Below are 22,357 nucleotides of genomic sequence, written 5' to 3' on the forward strand. Positions count from 1 at the left end.
GTAGTTATAAGGTAGTTGTTGTGGAATTGTTAGGTTAGATTACTCGTTGGTTATTACTGCATTGTCGGAACTAGAAGCACAAGCATTTCGCTACACTCGCATTACCATCTGCTAACCATGTGTATGTGACAAATAACATTTGATTTGATTAATAAAAGTAGAGAGACAGACGGACAGCTAATTAGTGTGTTGTGCTTGCTCTCGTGTTTGTGTGAGAAGCAAAGAGCCTAATGCATTAGAATATATTCTGAGAAGCTTACCTTCTGGCAAGAGTCTTAAGAGTCTACTTTGACCCACAATTGTGTGTGTGCGTGTGTGTGTGTGTTGGCACGATGAAAACCACCTCTATGAAGTTGACCTCATATGTCACATTCAGTGTGTTCTCATTCAATTAGGCTGGTTAATATGTTATAGACTGATTAATATGTTATAGACTGGTTATAGACTGGTTAATATGTTGTAGACTGGTTAATATGTTGTAGACTGGTTAATATGTTGTAGACTGGTTAATATGTTGTAGACTGGTTAATATGTTGTAGACTGGTTAATATGTTGTAGACGGGTTAATATGTTGTAGACTAGTTAATATGTTATAGACGGGTTAATATGTTGTAGACTGGTTAATATGTTATAGACTGGTTAATATGTTGTAGACTGGTTAATATGTTGTAGACTGGTTAATATGTTGTAGACTGGTTAATATGTTGTAGACTGGTTAATATGTTGTAGACTGGTTAATATGTTGTAGACTGGTTAATTTGTTGTAGACTGGTTAATATGTTGTAGACTGGTTAATATGTTGTAGACTGGTTATAGACTGGTTAATATGTTATAGACTGGTTAATATGTTGTAGACTGGTTAATATGTTGTAGACTGGTTAATATGTTGTAGACTGGTTAATATGATGTAGACTGGTTAATATGTTATAGACTGGTTATAGACTGGTTAATATGTTATAGACTGGTTAATATGTTGTAGACTGGTTAATATGTTGTAGATGGGTTCATATGTTGTAGACTGGTTATAGACTGGTTAATATGTTGTAGACTGGTTATAGACTGGTTAATATGTTGTAGACTGGTTAATATGTTGTAGACTGGTTAATATGTTGTAGACTGGTTATAGACTGGTTAATATGTTATAGACTGGTTAATATGTTGTAGACTGGTTAATATGTTGTAGACTGGTTAATTTGTTATAGACTGGTTAATATGTTATAGACTGGTTAATATGTTGTAGACTGGTTAATATGTTATAGACTGGTTAATATGTTATAGACTGGTTAATATGTTATAGACTGGTTAATATGTTGTAGACGGGTTAATATGTTATAGACTGGTTAATATGTTGTAGACTGGTTAATATGTTATAGACTGGTTAATATGTTATAGACTGGTTAATATGTTATAGACTGGTTAATATGTTGTAGACTGGTTAATATGTTGTAGACTGGTTAATATGTTGTAGACTGGTTAATATGTTGTAGACTGGTTAATATGTTATAGACTGGTTAATATGTTATAGACTGGTTAATATGTTATAGACTGGTTAATATGTTGTAGACTGGTTAATATGTTATAGACTGGTTAATATGTTGTAGACTGGTTAATATGTTGTAGACTGGTTAATATGTTGTAGACTGGTTATGTTATAGACTGGTTAATATGTTGTAGACTGGTTAATATGTTATAGACTGGTTAATATGTTATAGACTGGTTAATATGTTGTAGACTGGTTAATATGTTGTAGACTGGTTAATATGTTGTAGACTGGTTAATATGTTGTGGACTGGTTAATATGTTGTAGACTGGTTAATATGTTGTAGACTGGTTAATATGTTGTAGACTGGTTAATATGTTGTAGACTGGTTAATATGTTGTAGACTGGTTAATATGTTATAGACTGGTTAATATGTTATAGACTGGTTAATATGTTATAGACTGGTTAATATGTTATAGACGGGTTAATATGTTGTAGACGGGTTAATATGTTGTAGACGGGTTAATATGTTGTAGACGGGTTAATATGTTGTAGACGGGTTAATATGTTGTATACGGGTTAATATGTTGTAGACGGGTTAATATGTTGTAGACTGGTTAATATGTTGTAGACTGGTTAATATGTTGTAGACTGGTTAATATGTTATAGACTGGTTAATATGTTGTAGACTGGTTAATATGTTGTAGACTGGTTAATATGTTGTAGACGGGTTAATATGTTGTAGACGGGTTAATATGTTGTAGACGGGTTAATATGTTGTAGACTGGTTAATATGTTGTAGACTGGTTAATATGTTGTAGACTGGTTAATATGTTATAGACTGGTTAATATGTTATAGACTGGTTAATATGTTGTAGACTGGTTAATATGTTATAGACTGGTTAATATGTTATAGACTGGTTAATATGTTATAGACTGGTTAATATGTTATAGACTGGTTAATATGTTATAGACTGGTTAATATGTTATAGACTGGTTAATATGTTGTAGACTGGTTAATATGTTGTAGACTGGTTAATATGTTGTAGACTGGTTAATATGTTATAGACTGGTATATGTATAGACTGGTTAATATGTTATAGACTGGTTAATATGTTATAGACTGGTTAATATGTTATAGACTGGTTAATATGTTGTAGACTGGTTAATATGTTATAGACTGGTTAATATGTTATAGACTGGTTAATATGTTGTAGACTGGTTAATATGTTGTGGACTGGTTAATATGTTGTAGACTGGTTATGTTATAGACTGGTTAATATGTTGTAGACTGGTTAATATGTTATAGACTGGTTAATATGTTATAGACTGGTTAATATGTTGTAGACTGGTTAATATGTTGTAGACTGGTTAATATGTTGTAGACTGGTTAATATGTTGTGGACTGGTTAATATGTTGTAGACTGGTTAATATGTTGTAGACTGGTTAATATGTTGTAGACTGGTTAATATGTTGTAGACTGGTTAATATGTTGTAGACTGGTTAATATGTTATAGACTGGTTAATATGTTATAGACCTGGTTAATATGTTATAGACTGGTTAATATGTTATAGACGGGTTAATATGTTGTAGACGGGTTAATATGTTGTAGACGGGTTAATATGTTGTAGACGGGTTAATATGTTGTAGACGGGTTAATATGTTGTAGACTGGTTAATATGTTGTAGACTGGTTAATATGTTGTAGACTGGTTAATATGTTATAGACTGGTTAATATGTTGTAGACTGGTTAATATGTTGTAGACGGGTTAATATGTTGTAGACGGGTTAATATGTTGTAGACTGGTTAATATGTTGTAGACTGGTTAATATGTTGTAGACTGGTTAATATGTTATAGACTGGTTAATATGTTATAGACTGGTTAATATGTTGTAGACTGGTTAATATGTTATAGACTGGTTAATATGTTGTAGACTGGTTAATATGTTATAGACAGGGTTAATATGTTGTAGACTGGTTAAAAGGACAAGCAAGCTGTCGATGGATGACTATAGGCATTACCTCATCCCCCTGGTCACATGACCAGAAGAGACACGGATGACTCACACATACGGTCACATCTGTGGCCCCTAGCATTCCCTCACCGCTTCCATTACACCACTTTACAACACAGCTGCTCAGATTAGAGTCTCTCTCTCACACACCGTGTCTGAGAAGGGAGTCGCCTCATTGCCTCAGACAGATCCTCAGCTTATTCTCTGTGGAGGTGGTTGATGTGAGAGACAGAAAGGTCAGGGTTGTTCCTACTGTCTTCATGTCTTCCTGCAAGGGAGAGAGGGATAGAGACTGGGGGGCTAGAGAGTGAGGGGGCGAGGGAGAGAGGGATAGAGACTGGGGGGCTAGAGAGGGAGAGAGACTGGGGGGCTAGAGAGTGAGGGGGGAGAGAGGGAGAGAGACTGGGGGGCTAGATAGTGAGGGGGGCGAGGGAGAGAGGGATAGAGACTGGGGGGCTAGTGAGTGAGGGGGGAGAGGGAGAGAGACTGGGGGGCTAGAGAGGGATAGAGACTGGGGGGCTAGAGAGTGAGGGGGGAGAGAGGGAGAGAGACTGGGGGGCGAGGGAGAGAGGGATAGAGACTGGGGGGGCTAGAGAGAGAGGGATAGAGACTGGGGGGCTAGAGAGTGAGGGGGGAGAGAGGGAGAGAGACTGGGGGGCTAGAGAGTGAGGGGGGAGAGAGGGAGAGAGACTGGGGGGCGAGGGAGAGAGACTGGGGGGCTAGAGAGTGAGGGGGGAGAGAGGGAGAGAGACTGGGGGGCTAGAGAGTGAGGGGGGAGACAGAGAGCGTAATGTTGACTGTTCATTTTCATTGTTTATTTCATTTTTGTTAATTATCTTATGTTCCCCATGCCAATAAAGCCCTTGTTAATTATCTTATGTTCCCCAAGCCAATAAAGCCCTTGTTAATTATCTTATGTTCCCCATGCCAATAAAGCCCTTGTTAATTATCTTATGTTCCCCATGCCAATAAAGCCCTTGTTAATTATCTTATGTTCCCCATGCCAATAAAGCCCTTGTTAATTATCTTATGTTCCCCATGCCAATAAAGCCCTTGTTAATTATCTTCTGTTCCCCATGCCAATAAAGCCCTTGAATTGAATAGAGACAGAGGGAGTGAAAGAGAGGTGGAGTAGAGAGACAGATGCATAGAAAAGGCTGATGCTACATACTGAAGGAGCCATCACTGCTACATCTTCCTCCCCAGAGAACTGCCTTTTCCAGCCATAGATATTCACTACTATGAAGTCCAGACAGGCAGATAGACAAGGTCCTCAGACTGACTCTCAGACACGGTCAGGAACATAACGGCCAAATCCCCTGACTGGTCTCAAAAGCCATCAGCTCTGGGACTTTGTGTGTGCAGCCCTAGCATGTGTGTGTGTAGCTCTAGCATGTGTGTGTGCAGCCCTAGCATGTGTGTGTGCTGCCCTAGCATGTGTGTGCGCAGCCCTAGCATGTGTGTGTGCAGCCCTACCATGTGTGTGTGCAGCCCTAGCATGTGTGTGTGCAGCCCTAGCATGTGTGTGTGCAGCCCTAGCATGTGTGTGCGCAGCCCTAGCATGTGGGTGCGCAGCCCTACCATGTGTGTGTGCAGCCCTAGCATGTGTGTGTGCAGCCCTACCATGTGTGTGTGCAGCCCTACCATGTGTGTGTGCAGCCCTACCATGTGTGTGTGCAGCCCTACCATGTGTGTGCAGCCCTACCATGTGTGTGCAGCACTACCATGTGTGTGTGCAGCCCTACCATGTGTGTGTGCAGCCCTACCATGTGTGTGTGCAGCCCTACCATGTGTGTGTGCAGCCCTACCATGTGTGTGTGCAGCCCTAGCATGTGTGTGTGCAGCCCTACCATGGTAATTTCCTGCCATCCTCCCTAGTTTTATGTTTATGCTATTTATTCATAATAATGGAGAAAGAAAATACATTTTAGACCTGATTTCCCCAAAATGTTATTCCGCTGCCAAATGGTTTATTATTATAATTTATATGAACTATCAATTTAATTATACATATTCTCTTTTACCGAAAGAGTGAATAGATCAGTTGATAGTGACAGACATTGTAAAAGATTACTTCCCAAGCAAAGTGGAATTGTTTTGACTCCTGGACTTTAGAAGGTCCTAGCTCAGCTTCCCATGTGCTTTAGTAGGTCCTAGCTCAGCTTCCCATGTGAATTAGAAGGTCCTAGCTCAGCTTCCCATGTGCATTAGAAGGTCCTAGCTCAGCTTCCCATGTGCATTAGAAGGTCCTAGCTCAGCTTCCCATGTGCATTAGTAGGTCCTAGCTCAGCTTCCCATGTGAATTAGAAGGTCCTAGCTCAGCTTCCCATGTGCATTAGAAGGTCCTAGCTCAGCTTCCCATGTGCATTAGTAGGTCCTAGCTCAGCTTCCCATGTGCATTAGTAGGTCCTAGCTCAGCTTCCCATGTGCATTAGTAGGTCCTAGCTCAGCTTCCCATGTGCATTAGAAGGTCCTAGCTCAGCTTCCCATGTGCATTAGAAGGTCCTAGCTCAGCTTCCCATGTGCATTAGAAGGTCCTAGCTCAGCTTCCCATGTGCATTAGAAGGTCCTAGCTCAGCTTCCCATGTGCATTAGAAGGTCCTAGCTCAGCTTCCCATGTGCATTAGAAGGTCCTAGCTCAGCTTCCCATGTGCATTAGAAGGTCCTAGCTCAGCTTCCCATGTGTATTAGAAGGTCCTAGCTCAGCTTCCCATGTGCATTAGTAGGTCCTAGCTCAGCTTCCCATGTGCATTAGTATGTCCTAGCTCAGCTTCCCATGTGCATTAGAAGGTCCTAGCTCAGCTTCCCATGTGCATTAGAAGGTCCTAGCTCAGCTTCCCATGTGCATTAGAAGGTCCTAGCTCAGCTTCCCTTGTGCATTAGTAGGTCCTAGCTCAGCTTCCCATGTGCATTAGAAGGTCCTAGCTCAGCTTCCCATGTGCATTAGAAGGTCCTAGCTCAGCTTCCCATGTGCATTAGTAGGTCCTAGCTCAGCTTCCCATGTGCATTAGTAGGTCCTAGCTCAGCTTCCCATGTGCATTAGAAGGTCCTAGCTCAGCTTCCCATGTGCATTAGAAGGTCCTAGCTCAGCTTCCCATGTGCATTAGAAGGTCCTAGCTCAGCTTCCCATGTGTATTAGAAGGTCCTAGCTCAGCTTCCCATGTGCATTAGTAGGTCCTAGCTCAGCTTCCCATGTGCATTAGTATGTCCTAGCTCAGCTTCCCATGTGCATTAGAAGGTCCTAGCTCAGCTTCCCATGTGCATTAGAAGGTCCTAGCTCAGCTTCCCATGTGCATTAGAAGGTCCTAGCTCAGCTTCCCTTGTGCATTAGTAGGTCCTAGCTCAGCTTCCCATGTGCATTAGAAGGTCCTAGCTCAGCTTCCCATGTGCATTAGAAGGTCCTAGCTCAGCTTCCCATGTGCATTAGAAGGTCATAGCTCAGCTTCCCATGTGCATTAGAAGGTCCTAGCTCAGCTTCCCATGTGCATTAGAAGATCCTAGCTCAGCTTCCCATGTGCATTAGTAGGTCCTAGCTCAGCTTCCCATGTGCATTAGTAGGTCCTAGCTCAGCTTCCCATGTGCATTAGTAGGTCCTAGCTCAGCTTCCCATGTGCATTAGTAGGTCCTAGCTCAGCTTCCCATGTGCATTAGAAGGTCCTAGCTCAGCTTCCCATGTGCATTAGAAGGTCCTAGCTCAGCTTCCCTCTCTGGACTGGTGTAGAATACAGACCCCTACTCCCATGCAGTATGCTAGTCTCTCTGGACTGGTGTAGAATACAGACCCCTACTCCCATGCAGTATGCTAGTTTCTCTGGACTGGTGTAGAATACAGACCCCTACTCCCATGCATTATGCTAGTCTCTGGACTGGTGTAGAATACAGACCCCTACTCCCATGCAGTATGCTAGTCTCTGGACTGGTGTAGAATACAGACCCCTACTCCCATGCAGTATGCTAGTCTCTGGACTGGTGTAGAATACAGACCCCTACTCCCATGCAGTATGCTAGTCTCTGGACTCGTGTAGAATACAGACCCCTACTCCCATGCAGTATGCTAGTCTCTGGACTGGTGTAGAATACAGACCCCTACTCCCATGCAGTATGCTAGTCTCTGGCCTGGTGTAGAATACAGACCCCTACTCCCATGCAGTATGCTAGTCTCTGGACTGGTGTAGAATACAGACCCCTACTCCCATGCAGTATGCTAGTCTCTCTGGACTGGTGTAGAATACAAACCCCTACTCCCATGCAGTATGCTAGTCTCTGGACTCGTGTAGAATACAGACCCCTACTCCCATGCAGTATGCTAGTCTCTGGACTGGTGTAGAATACAGACCCCTACTCCCATGCAGTATGCTAGTCTCTGGACTGGTGTAGAATACAGACCCCTACTCCCATGCAGTATGCTAGTCTCTGGCCTGGTGTAGAATACAGACCCCTACTCCCATGCAGTATGCTAGTCTCTGGCCTGGTGTAGAATACAGACCCCTACTCCCATGCAGTATGCTAGTCTCTGGCCTGGTGTAGATTACATACCCCTACTCTCATGCAGTATGCTAGTCTCTGGACTGGTGTAGAATACAGACCCCTACTCCCATGCAGTATGCTAGTCTCTGGCCTGGTGTAGAATACAGACCCCTACTCCCATGCAGTATGCTAGTCTCTGGCCTGGTGTAGAATACAGACCCCTACTCCCATGCAGTATGCTAGTCTCTGGCCTGGTGTAGAATACAGACCCCTACTCCCATGCAGTATGCTAGTCTCTGGCCTGGTGTAGATTACATACCCCTACTCCCATGCAGTATGCTAGTCTCTGGCCTGGTGTAGAATACAGACCCCTACTCCCATGCAGTATGCTAGTCTCTGGCCTGGTGTAGAATACAGACCCCTACTCCCATGCAGTATGCTAGTCTCTGGCCTGGTGTAGAATACAGACCCCTACTCCCATGCAGTATGCTAGTCTCTGGCCTGGTGTAGAATACAGACCCCTACTCCCATGCAGTATGCTAGTCTCTGGCCTGGTGTAGACCACTGAGCTACAGTCTTTTAATATATCAACATAATAATACATTCCATTTAGCAGATGCTTTTATCCAAAGCGACTTAAAGTTATGCGTGCATACATTTTAGATATGTGTGGTCCCGGGAATCAAACCCACTACCATGGCGTTACGAGCACCATGCTCTACCAACTGAGCTACAGAGGACTGACCTCTTCTCCACTCATCTCTCTGTGTCTGTGTGCTTTCAGCCCTGGTCGCTCACCCATCTCTTTTGACCATGAGGTCGTCATGATGAACCATGTGTACAAGGAGCGCTTTCCCAAGGTACCGACCGACCAGGACAAACTCTTTATTCATTTGTTTATTATGACTTATTTGACATCAAAACATTCAGAAATGAAATACCTGTAATTAAAATACTAACCATTTTATGACAGTCCTTGAAATGGCTTTTCCATTGTAATAAAGCTGTGAGCTGTGTGGTAGGGGCTGTATGTGTGACTCACCTCAACCCCCCTCCTCCTGCAGGCCACGGCTCAAATGGAGGACCGTCTGGCTGACTTCCTGTCGTCCTCGGCCCCTGACAAGGTGATGCCCCTGGCCGACGGGGTCCTCAGCTTCATCCACCACCAGGTCATAGAGCTGTCCAGAGACTGCCTGGTTAAAAGCCGAGAGGGCTGCATCACGTCACGCTACTTTTACGAACTGCAGGAGAACCTGGAGAAACTACTGCAAGATGTAAGTAGACTGTGTTGTTTCTCTTTGGGGGCTTCTAGCGCTATTTTCTGACTTTCACCAACATCCATTAGAATAATCCATGAAGTGAATATATCGTCCAACTCGTGTTAATTTAGATACCGGAGACAGAAATTATGTGAGTCATGTTTGTTCACCCGTCACATATAGTTTCAATAAGGTGCTCACTGATCATCATTAAGTCTGTCAGGAAGCCACTTTGACCCGTTTAGTCCATCAGAAACACCCTCCCTCTCTCTCTCCATCCCTCCCTCTCTCTCTCTCTCCATCCCTCCCTCTCTCTCTCTCTCTTTCTCCATCCCTCCCTCTCTCTCCATCCCTCCCTTTCTCTCTCTCTCCATCCCTCCCTTTCTCTCTCTCTCCATCCCTCCCTTTCTCTCTCTCTCCATCCCTCCCTCTCTCTCTCTCTCTCTCCATCCCTCCCTCTCTCTCTCTCTCTCTTTCTTCATCTCTCTCTCTTTCTTCATCCCTCCCTCTCTCTCCATCCCTCCCTTTCTCTCTCTCTCCATCCCTCCCTCTCTCTCTCTCCATCCCTCCCTCTCTCTCTCTCCATCCCTCCCTCTCTCTCTCTCCATCCCTCCCTCTCTCTCTCTCTCTCCATCCCTCCCTCTCTCTCTCTCTCCATCCCTCCCTCTCTCTCTCTCTCCATCCCTCCCTCTCTCTCTCTCTCCATCCCTCCCTCTCTCTCTCTCTCCATCCCTCCCTCTCTCTCTCTCTCCATCCCTCCCTCTCTCTCTCTCTCTTTCTCCATCCCTCCCTCTCTCTCCATCCCTCCCTTTCTCTCTCTCTCCATCCCTCCCTTTCTCTCTCTCTCCATCCCTCCCTCTCTCTCTCTCTCCATCCCTCCCTCTCTCTCTCTCTCTCTTTCTTCATCTCTCTCTCTTTCTTCATCCCTCCCTCTCTCTCCATCCCTCCCTTTCTCTCTCTCTCCATCCCTCCCTCTCTCTCTCTCTCTCTCTCCATCCCTCCCTCTCTCTCTCTCTCCATCCCTCCCTCTCTCTCTCTCCATCCCTCCCTCTCTCTCTCTCTCCATCCCTCCCTCTCTCTCTCTCTCCATCCCTCCCTCTCTCTCTCTCTCCATCCCTCCCTCTCTCTCTCTCTCCATCCCTCCCTCTCTCTCTCTCTCCATCCCTCCCTCTCTCTCTCTATCCCTCCCTCCCTCCCTCCCTCTCTCTCTCTCTCTCTCCATCCCTCCCTCTCTCTCTCTCCATCCCTCCCTCTCTCTTTCTGTTCATATGAGGCACAGCCCCCATACCTGCCTCCAATATGTTAGTCACAAGATGGGTTGGTGATGTCTGTGTTAGGGTTTCAGGGACATTCCATGGTGTGTGATGTCATTGATATCTCCATTAGCTCTGTTACAGAGCTGGGGGGCTCGCAGTGGCCTCGTACTGCCCACCCCAGTCGCAGATGGGGTGTGTGTCTCCCTCTCCTCTCCCTGATTCTAATTTCACACCCCAGCAGTCAGCAAGGGTGACAGATGACTCTCCCAGACACCCAGGAGGAGGGGTGCACTGAGAGTGAGAGAGCGAGACGGGGGGGACGAAGGGAAGGATGAAGCCATAGAAGGAGGGGTCTGCAGGGAGTTTTCCAGTCTTGGATTGGCTGTTTAAACCATCCCGCGTTAGGGCTCATGCCTGTTGAAATGTGGTTAGTGTGTGAGAGCGCAGCAGACAGAGTATTAACCCCACGACAACCACACTCTGGACACATCTGGAGAACGGAACAGAGAAAATGTTGTAGCAGAACGAGAGAACAGAGAGAACGTTGTAGCAGAACAAGAGAGAACAGCGAGAAGGAGTGCGAGGTTGACATCACCTCCAGGTCACTAATTGGGCGACAGGGTTGGGGAGCCGAGCGGAGCGCGGCAGGTGGCGGCGATATAAACGTGCCGTGGAGAAGATGAGGCATTGAACAGGTACCCGGAGAGGAGGGTTTCCTGTTGTTTCATTCTCTGGACAATGTCTGGCGTGTCATGGCAGAGGAGGCTAGAGGAAGAGGAGGTGCTGCTACATGTTCTGGAACAGAGGAGCTGGAGGAGAGAGTGGAGCACACTCACATGGGATCACAGCTCTTTTCCAGTTGAGTCTCGGGTCTTGTCTCCTGTCTGTTTGCAGTTGGGGGGGGTGATGTTTGGATTGAGGTCAGGGTGCTGGTCTTTGCTGGATCATCGTGGTTTGTTACAGGTATATCTGTGAGGGACAGGTATGGGATTGTGAGAGTTTGTTTATTAAGTAACCAACGGTGATGTATATGTTAACTGTTTTGGCTTGAAAAGGAGCACATACCTGTGGAAGTATTGTGTCTAGTACACAACTTACTATGATGATTCAGTGTATGATATTTGACACCGCACATTTAACTCTCTCTCTCTTGCAGTCAGTGAGTCTGTGTTGTCAGCCAGTGGTGGCCATCAGTGCTCTTCTTCATTGTCTTTTCCCTCTCTGTCTGTATGTCCTGTCAGAGCTCCAGGCCACTACTGTAACCCTCCTCTAGCCATCCGTTCCACCCCACATAGGGACACCATTAAAAACCTCACAGGAGACCACCTCATCCACCTTAACCTCTACCCCAGGCCTCAGTGACCTGTCACCATAGCAACTCCCACCTCTGGCCCCGTGGAGGACCCCAGGGTAACCTCAGCTCAGCACTGTCCATCGGTGTCATAGGTAGTCCTGTGGCAGGCTGTCCATCGCTCACAGTTACAGCATCTTACAGGCAGTTTAGAAGACACACAAATACAGAGACACTGTTCTCTCTCACACACACACACAAACACACACACAACCTATCTCACACACACACAACCTATCTCACACACACGTAGACTGTCTCTCACACGCACAGACTCTCTCACACGCACTTAGACTGTTTCTCACACACACTTAATAATTAGTTAATTAGCGGCTGTAAACATGAATGACAGTCCCACTGCTGCCCCATTATTCACCAATCACTGGTCTATACTGCTAGGAGATCAGCCTCTCCCTCCATTCCTCCCTCCATTCCTCCCTCCACCTCCAGCACTTTGCCCCTTTCATTACCTTCATCAATTATTCAGGGGGAGAAAGGAGCCCCTGGGTCCTCTGCTGCCTGCCTGGTCTGCCTGTCTAGCTACCTGCCTAAAAAAAGTGGCCCCAAAAAGTAATTGGTAATGGTAATTGGGCCATGATTAGGCCTACTACAGGTTTAGATAGCTGGTCGCTAGACTAACTTTACCAATCTAAATTATGTTAGCTGGCGTGGCTAATTGACTGACATAACAAGAGAGAAACTGTTAATGCACAACCACATGTAGAGATTGCACCTTGTGTATTCTACTGTAGCTCAACAGTAAGTTGAGACCCTGACTGAGGGGTGGGGGCTGTCAGTTGCCCATGCCTGGTGTAAACTATCAAATCAAACTCTATTTGTCACATGCGCCGAATACAACAAGTGTAAACCTTACCGTGAAATGCACTGTTGGTTAAATCCTTAACCACCGTACAGTTCAAGAAAGAGTTAAGAAAATATTGACCAAATAAACTCAAGTAAAAAATAATGCAAAGTAACACAATAAAATAACAATAACGAGGCTATATACAGGGGGTACCGGTACCGAGTCAGTGTGTGAGGGTACAGGTTAGTTGAGGTAAACTGTACATGGAGGCAGGGGTGAAGTGACTATGCATAGATAATAAACAGCGAGTCGCAGCAGTGTAAAAAACAAATGATAGTTATTGGTCTACACACTATCTTCTACCCCCTCCAGGTAGTACTGATGGTTCATACCACCGGTGTGCTCGTCTTACTCTGCTGTCCTCTCTGGGTTCATGTCTAGGCTCACGAGCGCTCGGAGAGTGTGGAGGTTACCTTCGTCACCCAGCTGGTGAGGAAGCTGATGATGGTCATCGCTCGTCCTGCACGCCTGTTAGAATGTCTGGTAAGAGGAACATGACGGGGGATAATCGGAGATGTTTACCAACAATGTTTCCTTCAAATGAATGAACATCTTCATCCTAAGTGCTGAGGAAGATAAATGATGAGTGTCTATCAGGGTTTACCGCTGTGAATAATGACTCGTTTTCAAATCCTTTTCTTATTTTTCTTCATTAATTGCTTCCGGTTTGCAAGCCAGTCATTTTTCTCTCATAGTTAATAAGCCACCTAGTCACTCAGCAAGGGAAATGAAAGAGATGTACTCCTTATTGTGTGGTAACTCAAGCATGCCACTGTATTTACTGTCTTCAGAGACAGATGCAGCTCACATGAAACAGCCTACAACACATGTTTATGTATCACCTATAAGGGCTTCCATCCATCCAGTCTCCCAGCTCCTTCTCTCCAACAGCCCCAGCACGCTGCTGCTCTCTGCCCAGCCGGGGAGAGGGGAGTGGGGCTAGAGACGGTGCTTCATCATCCCCCCTCCTCCTTCATGGCTAAGCAGCTGGAACCTTCCCTCCACCTCATCCCTCTCTCTGGAGATGGGAGGGAGGGAATGAGAGAGAGGGAGGGAGGGAATGAGAGAGAGGGAGGGAGGGAATGAGAGAGAGGGAGGGAGGGAATGAGAGAGAGGGAGGGAGGGAATGAGAGAGAGGGAGGGAGGGAATGAGAGAGAGGGAGGGAGGGAATGAGAGAGAGGGAGGGAGGGAATGAGAGAGAGGGAGGGAGGGAATGAGAGAGAGGGAGGGAGGGAATGAGAGAGAGGGAGGGAGGGAATGAGAGGGAGGGAGGGAGGGAATGAGAGGGAGGGAGGGAGGGAATGAGAGGGAGGGAGGGAGGGAATGAGAGGGAGGGAGGGAGGGAATGAGAGAGAGGGAGGGAGGGAATGAGAGAGAGGGAGGGATGGAGGAGGGAATGAGAGGGAGGGAGGGAATGAGAGAGAGGGAGGGAGGGAATGAGAGAGAGGGAGGGAATGAGAGAGAGGGAGGGAATGAGAGCAAGGGACGGAGGGAATGAGAGAGAGGGAGGAAGGGAATGAGAGAGAGGGAGGAAGGGAATGAGAGAGAGGGAGGAAGGGAATGAGAGAGATGGAGGGAGGGAGGGAGAGAATGAGAGAGAGGGAGGGAATGAGAGCAAGGGACGGAGGGAATGAGAGCAAGGGACGGAGGGAATGAGAGAGAGGGAGGAAGGGAATGAGAGAGAGGGAGGAAGGGAATGAGAGAGAGGGAGGAAGGGAATGAGAGAGAGAGAGGGAGGGAGGGAGGGAGGGAGGGAGGGAGAGGGAGGAAGGGAATGAGAGGGAGGTAGAGAAGAGGGAGGCTGCCCCAGTGCTCACGTCTGTGTTTTTGACTAATCACATGCAGCCAATGTTATGACAACACACAGGATGGGTTTTTACAAATGGATGCACACACAGCTTGAAGAGAGGTGGTGGGGTGGTAAGGGGGTAGACTGGGGTGGTAAGGGGGTAGACTGGGGTGAAGGATGGTAGACTGGGGTGAAGGAGGGTAGACTGGGGTGGAAGGAGGGTAGACTGGGGTGAAGGAGGGTAGACTGGGGTGAAGGAGGGTAGACTGGGGTGAAGGAGGGTAGACTGGGTGGAAGGAGGGTAGACTGGGTGGAAGGAGGGTAGACGGGGGTGAAGGATGGTAGACTGGGGTGAAGGAGGGTAGACTGGGGTGAAGGAGGGTAGACTGGGGTGAAGGAGGGTAGACTGGGGTGAAGGAGGGTAGACTGGGGTGAAGGAGGGTAGACGGGGTGGAAGGAGGGTAGACTGGGGTGGAAGGAGGGTAGACTGGGGTGGAAGGAGGGTAGACTGGGGTGGAAGGAGGGTAGACTGGGGTGGAAGGAGGGTAGACTGGGGTGGAAGGAGGGTAGACTGGGGTGGAAGGAGGGTAGACGGGGTGGAAGGAGGGTAGACGGGGTGGAAGGAGGGTAGACTGGGGTGGAAGGAGGGTAGACTGGGGTGGAAGGAGGGTAGACTGGGGTGAAGGAGGTAGACGGGTGGAGGAGGGTAGACTGGGGTGGTAAGGGGGTAGACTGGGGTGGAGGAGGGTAGACTGGGGTGAAGGAGGGTAGACTGGGGTGAAGGAGGGTAGACTGGGGTGAAGGAGGGTAGACTGGGGTGAAGGAGGGTAGACGGGGTGGAAGGAGGGTAGACTGGGGTGGAAGGAGGGTAGACTGGGGTGGAAGGAGGGTAGACTGGGGTGGAAGGAGGGTAGACTGGGGTGGAAGGAGGGTAGACTGGGGTGGAAGGAGGGTAGACTGGGGTGGAAGGAGGGTAGACGGGGTGGAAGGAGGGTAGACGGGGTGGAAGGAGGGTAGACTGGGGTGGAAGGAGGGTAGACTGGGGTGGAAGGAGGGTAGACTGGGGTGAAGGAGGGTAGACGGGTGGAGGAGGGTAGACTGGGGTGGTAAGGGGGTAGACTGGGGTGGAGGAGGGTAGACGGGTGGAAGAGGGTAGACTGGGTGGTAAGGGGGTAGACTGGGGTGGAGGAGGGTAGACTGGGGTGGTGGGGGGTAGACTGGGGGAGTAGATTGGGATGGTAGGGGAAGACTGGGGTGGTTGTGGGGTGGTGGAGGGTAGACTTTGGGGGGTAGATTGGGGTGGTGGGGGGTAGACTGGGGTGGTGGGGGGTAGACTGGGGTGGTGAGGAGTAGACTGGGATGGTGGGGGAAGACTGAGGTGGTTGTGGGGTGGTGGAGGGTAGACTGGGTGGAAGGAGGGTAGACTGGGGTGGTGGGGGAGTAGATTGGGATGGTGGGGGGTAGACTGGGGGGGGTGGGCGGGTAGAGAGCCTCTATGTCTTTGTCAGAGGACAAGGAAACAAATGATTGTTCACTTACTGTACAGTGTCCAATGTTGTGTATTATTTTGTAATCCATGACCTCTTTTTGATGCGTTCAGGTTTCCCCTCAGGTTGAGCCACTACAAACACACACACATTCCAACCTCTAATGCATTGGCTGATTTTAACACACTCTTCTCTACCTCCCCCTTCCTTTTCTCTCCCTCACCCACATTCTACCCACTCCTCCCCTTCACTCTACCCCCCCTGGTCTGCAGGAGTTTGACCCAGAGGAGTTCTACCATCTTTTGGAGGCAGCAGAGGGCCATGCCAAGGAGGGCCAGGGCATCAAGTCAGACATCCCCCGCTACATCATCAGCCAGCTGGGTCTCACCAGAGATCCTCTGGAGGAGATGGCCCAGCTGAGCAGCTACGACAGTGGGAACCCAGACACACCAGAGACAGACGACGCTGTGGATAGTCGAGGGGCCACCGTGCCTGTTGTAGCTCCCCCTAAAACCAAAGCCCCACGGGAGGAGGACTTTGAGAACATCAAGCTCATCAGCAACGGGGCCTATGGGTAAGACATAGCGAGAGAGAGAGAGCAACAGACAGAGAGACAGACTTGTACCGTTATCAGACCGACTCCACGGGATCGGTGTGTGTGTCCCCCGCGGGACAGTTGAGCTAACGTAGGCTAATGTGATTAGCATGATGTTGTAAGTAACTACAACATTTCCCAAGACATAGACATATCTGATATGGGCAGAAAGCTTACATTCTTGTTCATCTAACTGCACTGTCCAATTTACAGTAGCTATTAGAGTGAACTAATACCATGCTAATGTTTAAGGAGAGTGCACAATTATTAGCTTGAATGTATTAATAAACCAATTAGGCACATTTTGGCAGTCTTGATACAACATTTTGAACAGATATGCATTGGTTCATTGGATCAGTCTAAAACTTTGCACATACATTGCTGCCATCTAGTGGCCAAAATCTAAATTGTGCCTGGGCTGGAATAATACATTTAGGCCTTTCTCTTGCATTTCAAAGATGATGGTACAAAAGAACGCATGCTTCTTCTTTTACCATATCTAATGTGTTATATTCTCCTACATTAATTTCACATTTCCACAAACTTCAAAGTGTTTCCTTTTAAATGGTATCAATAATATTCATATCCTGAGCTACAGGCAGTTAGATTTGGGTCCTGAGCTACAGGCAGTTAGATTTGGGTCCTGAGCTACAGGCAGTTAGATTTGGGTCCTGAGCTACAGGCTATTAAATTTGGGTCCTGAGCTACAGGCAATTACATTTGGGTCCTGAGCTACAGGCAGTTAGATTTGGGTCCTGAGCTACAGGCAGTTAGATTTGGTTCCTGAGCTACATGCAGTTAGATTTGGTTCCTGAGCTACATGCAGTTAGATTTGGGTCCTGAGCTACAGGCAATTAGATTTTGGTCTTGAGCTACATGCAGTTAGATTTGGGTCCTGAGCTACATGCAGTTAGATTTGGGTCCTGAGCTACATGCAGTTAGATTTGGGTCCTGAGCTACATGCAGTTAGATTTGGGTCCTGAGCTACATGCAGTTAGATTTGGGTCCTGAGCTACCGGCAGTTAAATTTGGGTCCTGAGCTACATGCAGTTAGATTTGGTCCTGAGCTACATGCAGTTAGATTTGGGTCCTGAGCTACATGCAGTTAGATTTGGGTCCTGAGCTACATGCAGTTAGATTTGGGTCCTGAGCTACAGGCAATTAGATTTTGGTCTTGAGCTACATGCAGTTAGATTTGGGTCCTGAGCTACAGGCAGTTAGATTTGGATCCTGAGCTACAGGCAGTTAGATTTGGGTCCCCATGAGACTGAAGCTTCCCCATGGTTTTGTTACCCCATGACAATGATGATAACGGCCACAAAATGTCTAACATAGTTGGCCGTCATTTGATTATTTCTCTCTCGCTCTCTCTCTATCTCCCCCACTCTCTCCCCCCGGCCTTCCCCTTCCATCGCTCTCTCTCTATCTCCCCCCACTCTCTCCCCCCGGCCTTCCCCTTCCATCGCTCTCTCTCTATCTCCCCCCACTCTCTCCCCCCGGCCTTCCCCTTCCATCGCTCTCTCTCTATCTCCCCCACTCTCTCCCCCCCGGCCTTCCCCTTCCATCGCTCTCTCTTTATCTCCCCCCACTCTCTCCCCCCGGCCTTCCCCTTCCATCGCTCTCTCTCTATCTCCCCCCACTCTCTCCCCCCGGCCTTCCCCTTCCATCGATCTCTCTCTATCTCCCCCTACTCTCTCCCCCCGGCCTTCCCCTTCCATCGCTCTCTCTCTATCTCTCCCCCCGGCCTTCCCCTTCCATCGATCTCTCTCTATCTCCCCCCCACTCTCTACCCCCGGCTTTCCCCTTCCATTGATCTCTCTCTATCTCCCCCCACTCTCTCCCCCCGGCCTTCCCCTTCCATCGCTCTCTCTCTATCTCTCCCCCCGGCCTTCCCCTTCCATCGATCTCTCTCTATCTCCCCCCACTCTCTACCCCCGGCCTTCCCCTTCCATTGATCTCTCTCTATCTCCCCCCACTCTCTCCCCCCGGCCTTCCCCTTCCATCGCTCTCTCTCTATCTCCCCCCACTCTCTCCCCCCGGCCTTCCATCGCTCTCTCTCTATCTCCCCCCACTCTCTCCCCCCGGCCTTCCATCGCTCTCTCTCTATCTCCCCCCACTCTCTCCCCCCGGCCTTCCATCGCTCTCTCTCTATCTCCCCCCACTCTCTCCCCCCGGCCTTCCATCGCTCTCTCTCTATCTCCCCCCCACTCTCTCCCCCCGGCCTTCGCCTTCCATCGCTCTCTCTCTATCTCCCCCCACTCTCTCCCCCCGGCCTTCCCCTTCCATCGCTCTCTCTCTATCTCCCCCCACTCTCTCCCCCCGGCCTTCCATCGCTCTCTCTCTATCTCCCCCCACTCTCTCCCCCCGGCCTTCCCCTTCCATCGCTCTCTCTCTATCTCCCCCAACTCTCTCCCCCCGGCCTTCCATCGCTCTCTCTCTATCTCCCCCCACTCTCTCCCCCCGGCCTTCCATCGCTCTCTCTCTATCTCCCCCCACTCTCTCCCCCCGGCCTTCCATCGCTCTCTCTCTATCTCCCCCCACTCTCTCCCCCCGGCCTTCCATCGCTCTCTCTCTATCTCCCCCCACTCTCTCCCCCCGGCCTTCCCCTTCCATCGCTCTCTCTCTATCTCCCCCCGGCCTTTCCCTTCCATCGCTCTCTCTTTATCTCCCCCCACTTTCTCCCCCCGGCCTTCCCCTTCCATCGCTCTCTCTTTATCTCCCCCCCACTCTCTCCCCCCGGCCTTCCCCTTCCATCGCTCTCTCTCTATCTCCCCCCACTCTCTCCCCCCGGCCTTCCCCTTCCATCGATCTCTCTCTGCAGTGCTGTGTTTCTGGTGCGCCACAAGGAGACCCGTCAGCGTTTTGCCATGAAGAAGATCAACAAGCAGAACCTCATCCTGAGGAACCAGATCCAACAGGCCTTCGTAGAGAGAGACATCCTGACCTTCGCTGAGAACCCCTTTGTGGTCTCAATGTTCTGCTCCTTCGAGACACGCAGACACCTCTGTATGGTCATGGAGTATGTGGAGGGTAAGGGCTGATCATACACACATACAGCTCATTTACACATGCACGCACACACACACGCACACACACACACACAAGAACAACAGACACCTCTGTATGGTCATGGAGTATGTAGAAGGTGATTGCTATACACACGGTTCAGAAACATCACGGGTAGCCAACCTGCTCCTGGAGAGCTACTGGTTGTGCAGGCTTTTGCTCCAAACCAGTTGTAACACACCTGATCTAGCTAATCAAGGTCCTGATGAGCAGTTAATTAGTAAAATCGGAAAGGGGCATCCTTCTTCATTTCTTACTGTATACGCACACTGACAGTTTCTTCCCACTCCATGTTTATGTATACTGACTGTCTACCCTGACTAGGATGTGAATGGGGGTGTATACTGACTGTCTACCCTGACTAGGAAGTGAATGGGGGTGTATACTGACTGTCTCTACCCTGACTAGGATGTGAATGGGGGTGTATACTGAATGTCTCTACCCTGACTAGGATGTGAATGGGGGTGTATACTGACTGTCTCTACCCTGACTAGGATGTGAATGGGGGTGTATACTGACTGTCTCTACCCTGACTAGGATGTGAATGGGGGTGTATACTGACTGTCTCTACCCTGACTAGGATGTGAATGGGGGTGTATACTGACTGTCTACCCTGACTAGGATGTGAATGGGGGTGTATACTGACTGTCTACCCTGACTAGGTGGTGAATGGGGGTGTATACTGACGGTCTCTACCCTGACTAGGATGTGAATGGGGGTGTATACTGACTGTCTCTACCCTGACTAGGTGGTGACTGTGCCACCCTGCTGAAGAACATCGGGGCGCTGCCCGTGGACATGGCACGCATGTACTTTGCTGAGACTGTACTGGCACTGGAGTACCTCCACAACTATGGCATCGTACACAGGGACCTGAAACCTGACAAGTAAGACACACACACTGTCCTCTAGTCTAGAAGCTTTAACTGTGGCCTCCCGAGTGGCGTAGCGGTCAGAGATACTGCATCGCTGTGCTTGAGGCGTCACTACAGACCCGGGTATCGTCCCGGGCTGTGTCACAGCCGGCCGCGACTGGGAGACCCATGAGGTGGCGCACAATTCGCTGGAAGGTTTGGCCGGCCGGGGATGTCCTTGCTCCGTCGCACTCTAGCGACTCCTGTGGTGGGCCGGGCGCATGCACGTTGACATTGTCGCCAGTTGTTCGGTGTTTCCTCCGACACATTGGTGCGGTTGGCTTTCGGGTTAAGCGAGCAGTGTGTCAAGAAGCAGTGCGGCTTGGCAGGGTTGTGTTTCAGAGGACGTACGGCTCTCGACCTTCGCCTCTCCCAAGTCCGTACGGGAGTTGCAGCGATGGGACAACACTGTAACTACCAATTGGATATCGCGAAATTGGGGAGAAAAATAAAAACATTTTTTCAGAAAGATTTACCTGTTAAACGACTTTTCATTTATCATTAATACTTCTCATGGGCTTTAATAATTCACAACCTATATACTTTATTCACTATCTCATGATTCTAACATCATATCTCTCTCCCCCTTCCTGCAGTCTTCTGATCACGTCGATGGGCCACATCAAGCTGACAGACTTTGGGCTGTCTAAGATCGGTCTGATGAGCCTCACCACCAACCTGTATGAAGGACACATAGAGAAAGATACCAGGGAGTTCCTGGATAAACAGGTACAGAGAGAGACACCTCTGGCCAGGTGCAGACTGGGACCAAAAATCGGATAAGGCATTTCTAACACACCGGCCCATTTTATTTCCTGGAGACCCCCACACTGGCCCATTTCATTTCCTAGAGGCCCCCACACTGGCCCATTTCATTTCCTAGAGGCCCCCACACTGGGCCATTTCATTTCCTAGAGGCCCCCACACTGGGCCATTTCATTTCCTAGAGGCCCCCACAATGGGCCATTTTATTTCCTAGAGGCCCCCACAATGGGCCATTTCATTTCCTAAAGGCCCCCACACTGGGCCATTTTCTTTTCTTTGAGGAACCCATTATTTGACAGATAACAGATAAAAATATATAATAATTACACTGGCCCGCTCAAAATGTACCAGCCCATCTAGCATTTGCCCGAAATTCCAGCTGACCAGTCTGCCCCTGCCTCTGGCGCCCAACACATAACACCCAAACTCTGTCACTGATCACACTTCCCTTGTCTATGACAGAAGTGTATGTCAATAGGTATGAGACAAAAGGACTAAGGGAATGCAACATTGTACTGTGTGTGACAGTTGCCGTGTATTTCTCCCTGCCTATACTTGACCCTTCCCCTCTGTGTGTACGACCAGGTGTGTGGTACACCAGAGTACATCGCCCCAGAGGTGATCCTCAGACAGGGCTATGGGAAGCCAGTAGACTGGTGGGCCATGGGGGTCATCCTCTACGAATTCCTGGTGGGCTGTGCCCCTTTCTTTGGAGACACACCTGAGGAGCTCTTTGGACAGGTCATCAGTGGTGAGTGTCATAGAGAACAGAAGCACACAGGGGTCTGCATTTTTAACAGACAAAAAAAAGGTCAGGGAGAAGTATTGCTTTGTTTTGAAAATGTTTGTGGAGAAATCCGTCTGACCACAACGTCTCTGTCCTCTATTTCTAGATGAGATCATATGGCCAGAGGAGGAGGAGGCTCTTCCTAACGATGCCCAGGACCTCATCTCTAAACTCCTCAGACAGAACCCTCTGGAGAGGCTGGGCACAGGTGATGGATTAGAAACATGTTATTTGACAAGCATAACTCATAGAAACAA

At 48.5% G+C, this 22,357-nt stretch overlaps 1 protein-coding gene across 8 annotated transcripts in view; it reads left to right on the forward strand.

Annotated features, from left to right (window-relative positions):
• mast2 (microtubule associated serine/threonine kinase 2) overlaps positions 1-22,357 on the forward strand; it is a 293,284-nt gene that overhangs the window by 253,292 nt on the left and 17,635 nt on the right. For all 8 annotated transcript variants that reach the window (XM_031785589.1, XM_031785590.1, XM_031785594.1 and 5 more), the window contains 9 exons: positions 8,750-8,825; positions 9,030-9,239; positions 13,078-13,179; positions 16,246-16,547; positions 19,390-19,598; positions 20,383-20,521; positions 21,145-21,277; positions 21,899-22,064; positions 22,207-22,308. In XM_031785589.1, the coding sequence (XP_031641449.1) occupies positions 8,750-8,825; positions 9,030-9,239; positions 13,078-13,179; positions 16,246-16,547; positions 19,390-19,598; positions 20,383-20,521; positions 21,145-21,277; positions 21,899-22,064; positions 22,207-22,308 (1,439 nt within the window). The remainder of the gene's footprint in view (positions 1-8,749; positions 8,826-9,029; positions 9,240-13,077; positions 13,180-16,245; positions 16,548-19,389; positions 19,599-20,382; positions 20,522-21,144; positions 21,278-21,898; positions 22,065-22,206; positions 22,309-22,357) is intronic.

This window comes from Oncorhynchus kisutch, linkage group LG13 (genome assembly GCF_002021735.2).
Source record: "Oncorhynchus kisutch isolate 150728-3 linkage group LG13, Okis_V2, whole genome shotgun sequence".
In the NCBI taxonomy this organism is placed as follows: Eukaryota; Metazoa; Chordata; class Actinopteri; order Salmoniformes; family Salmonidae; genus Oncorhynchus; species Oncorhynchus kisutch.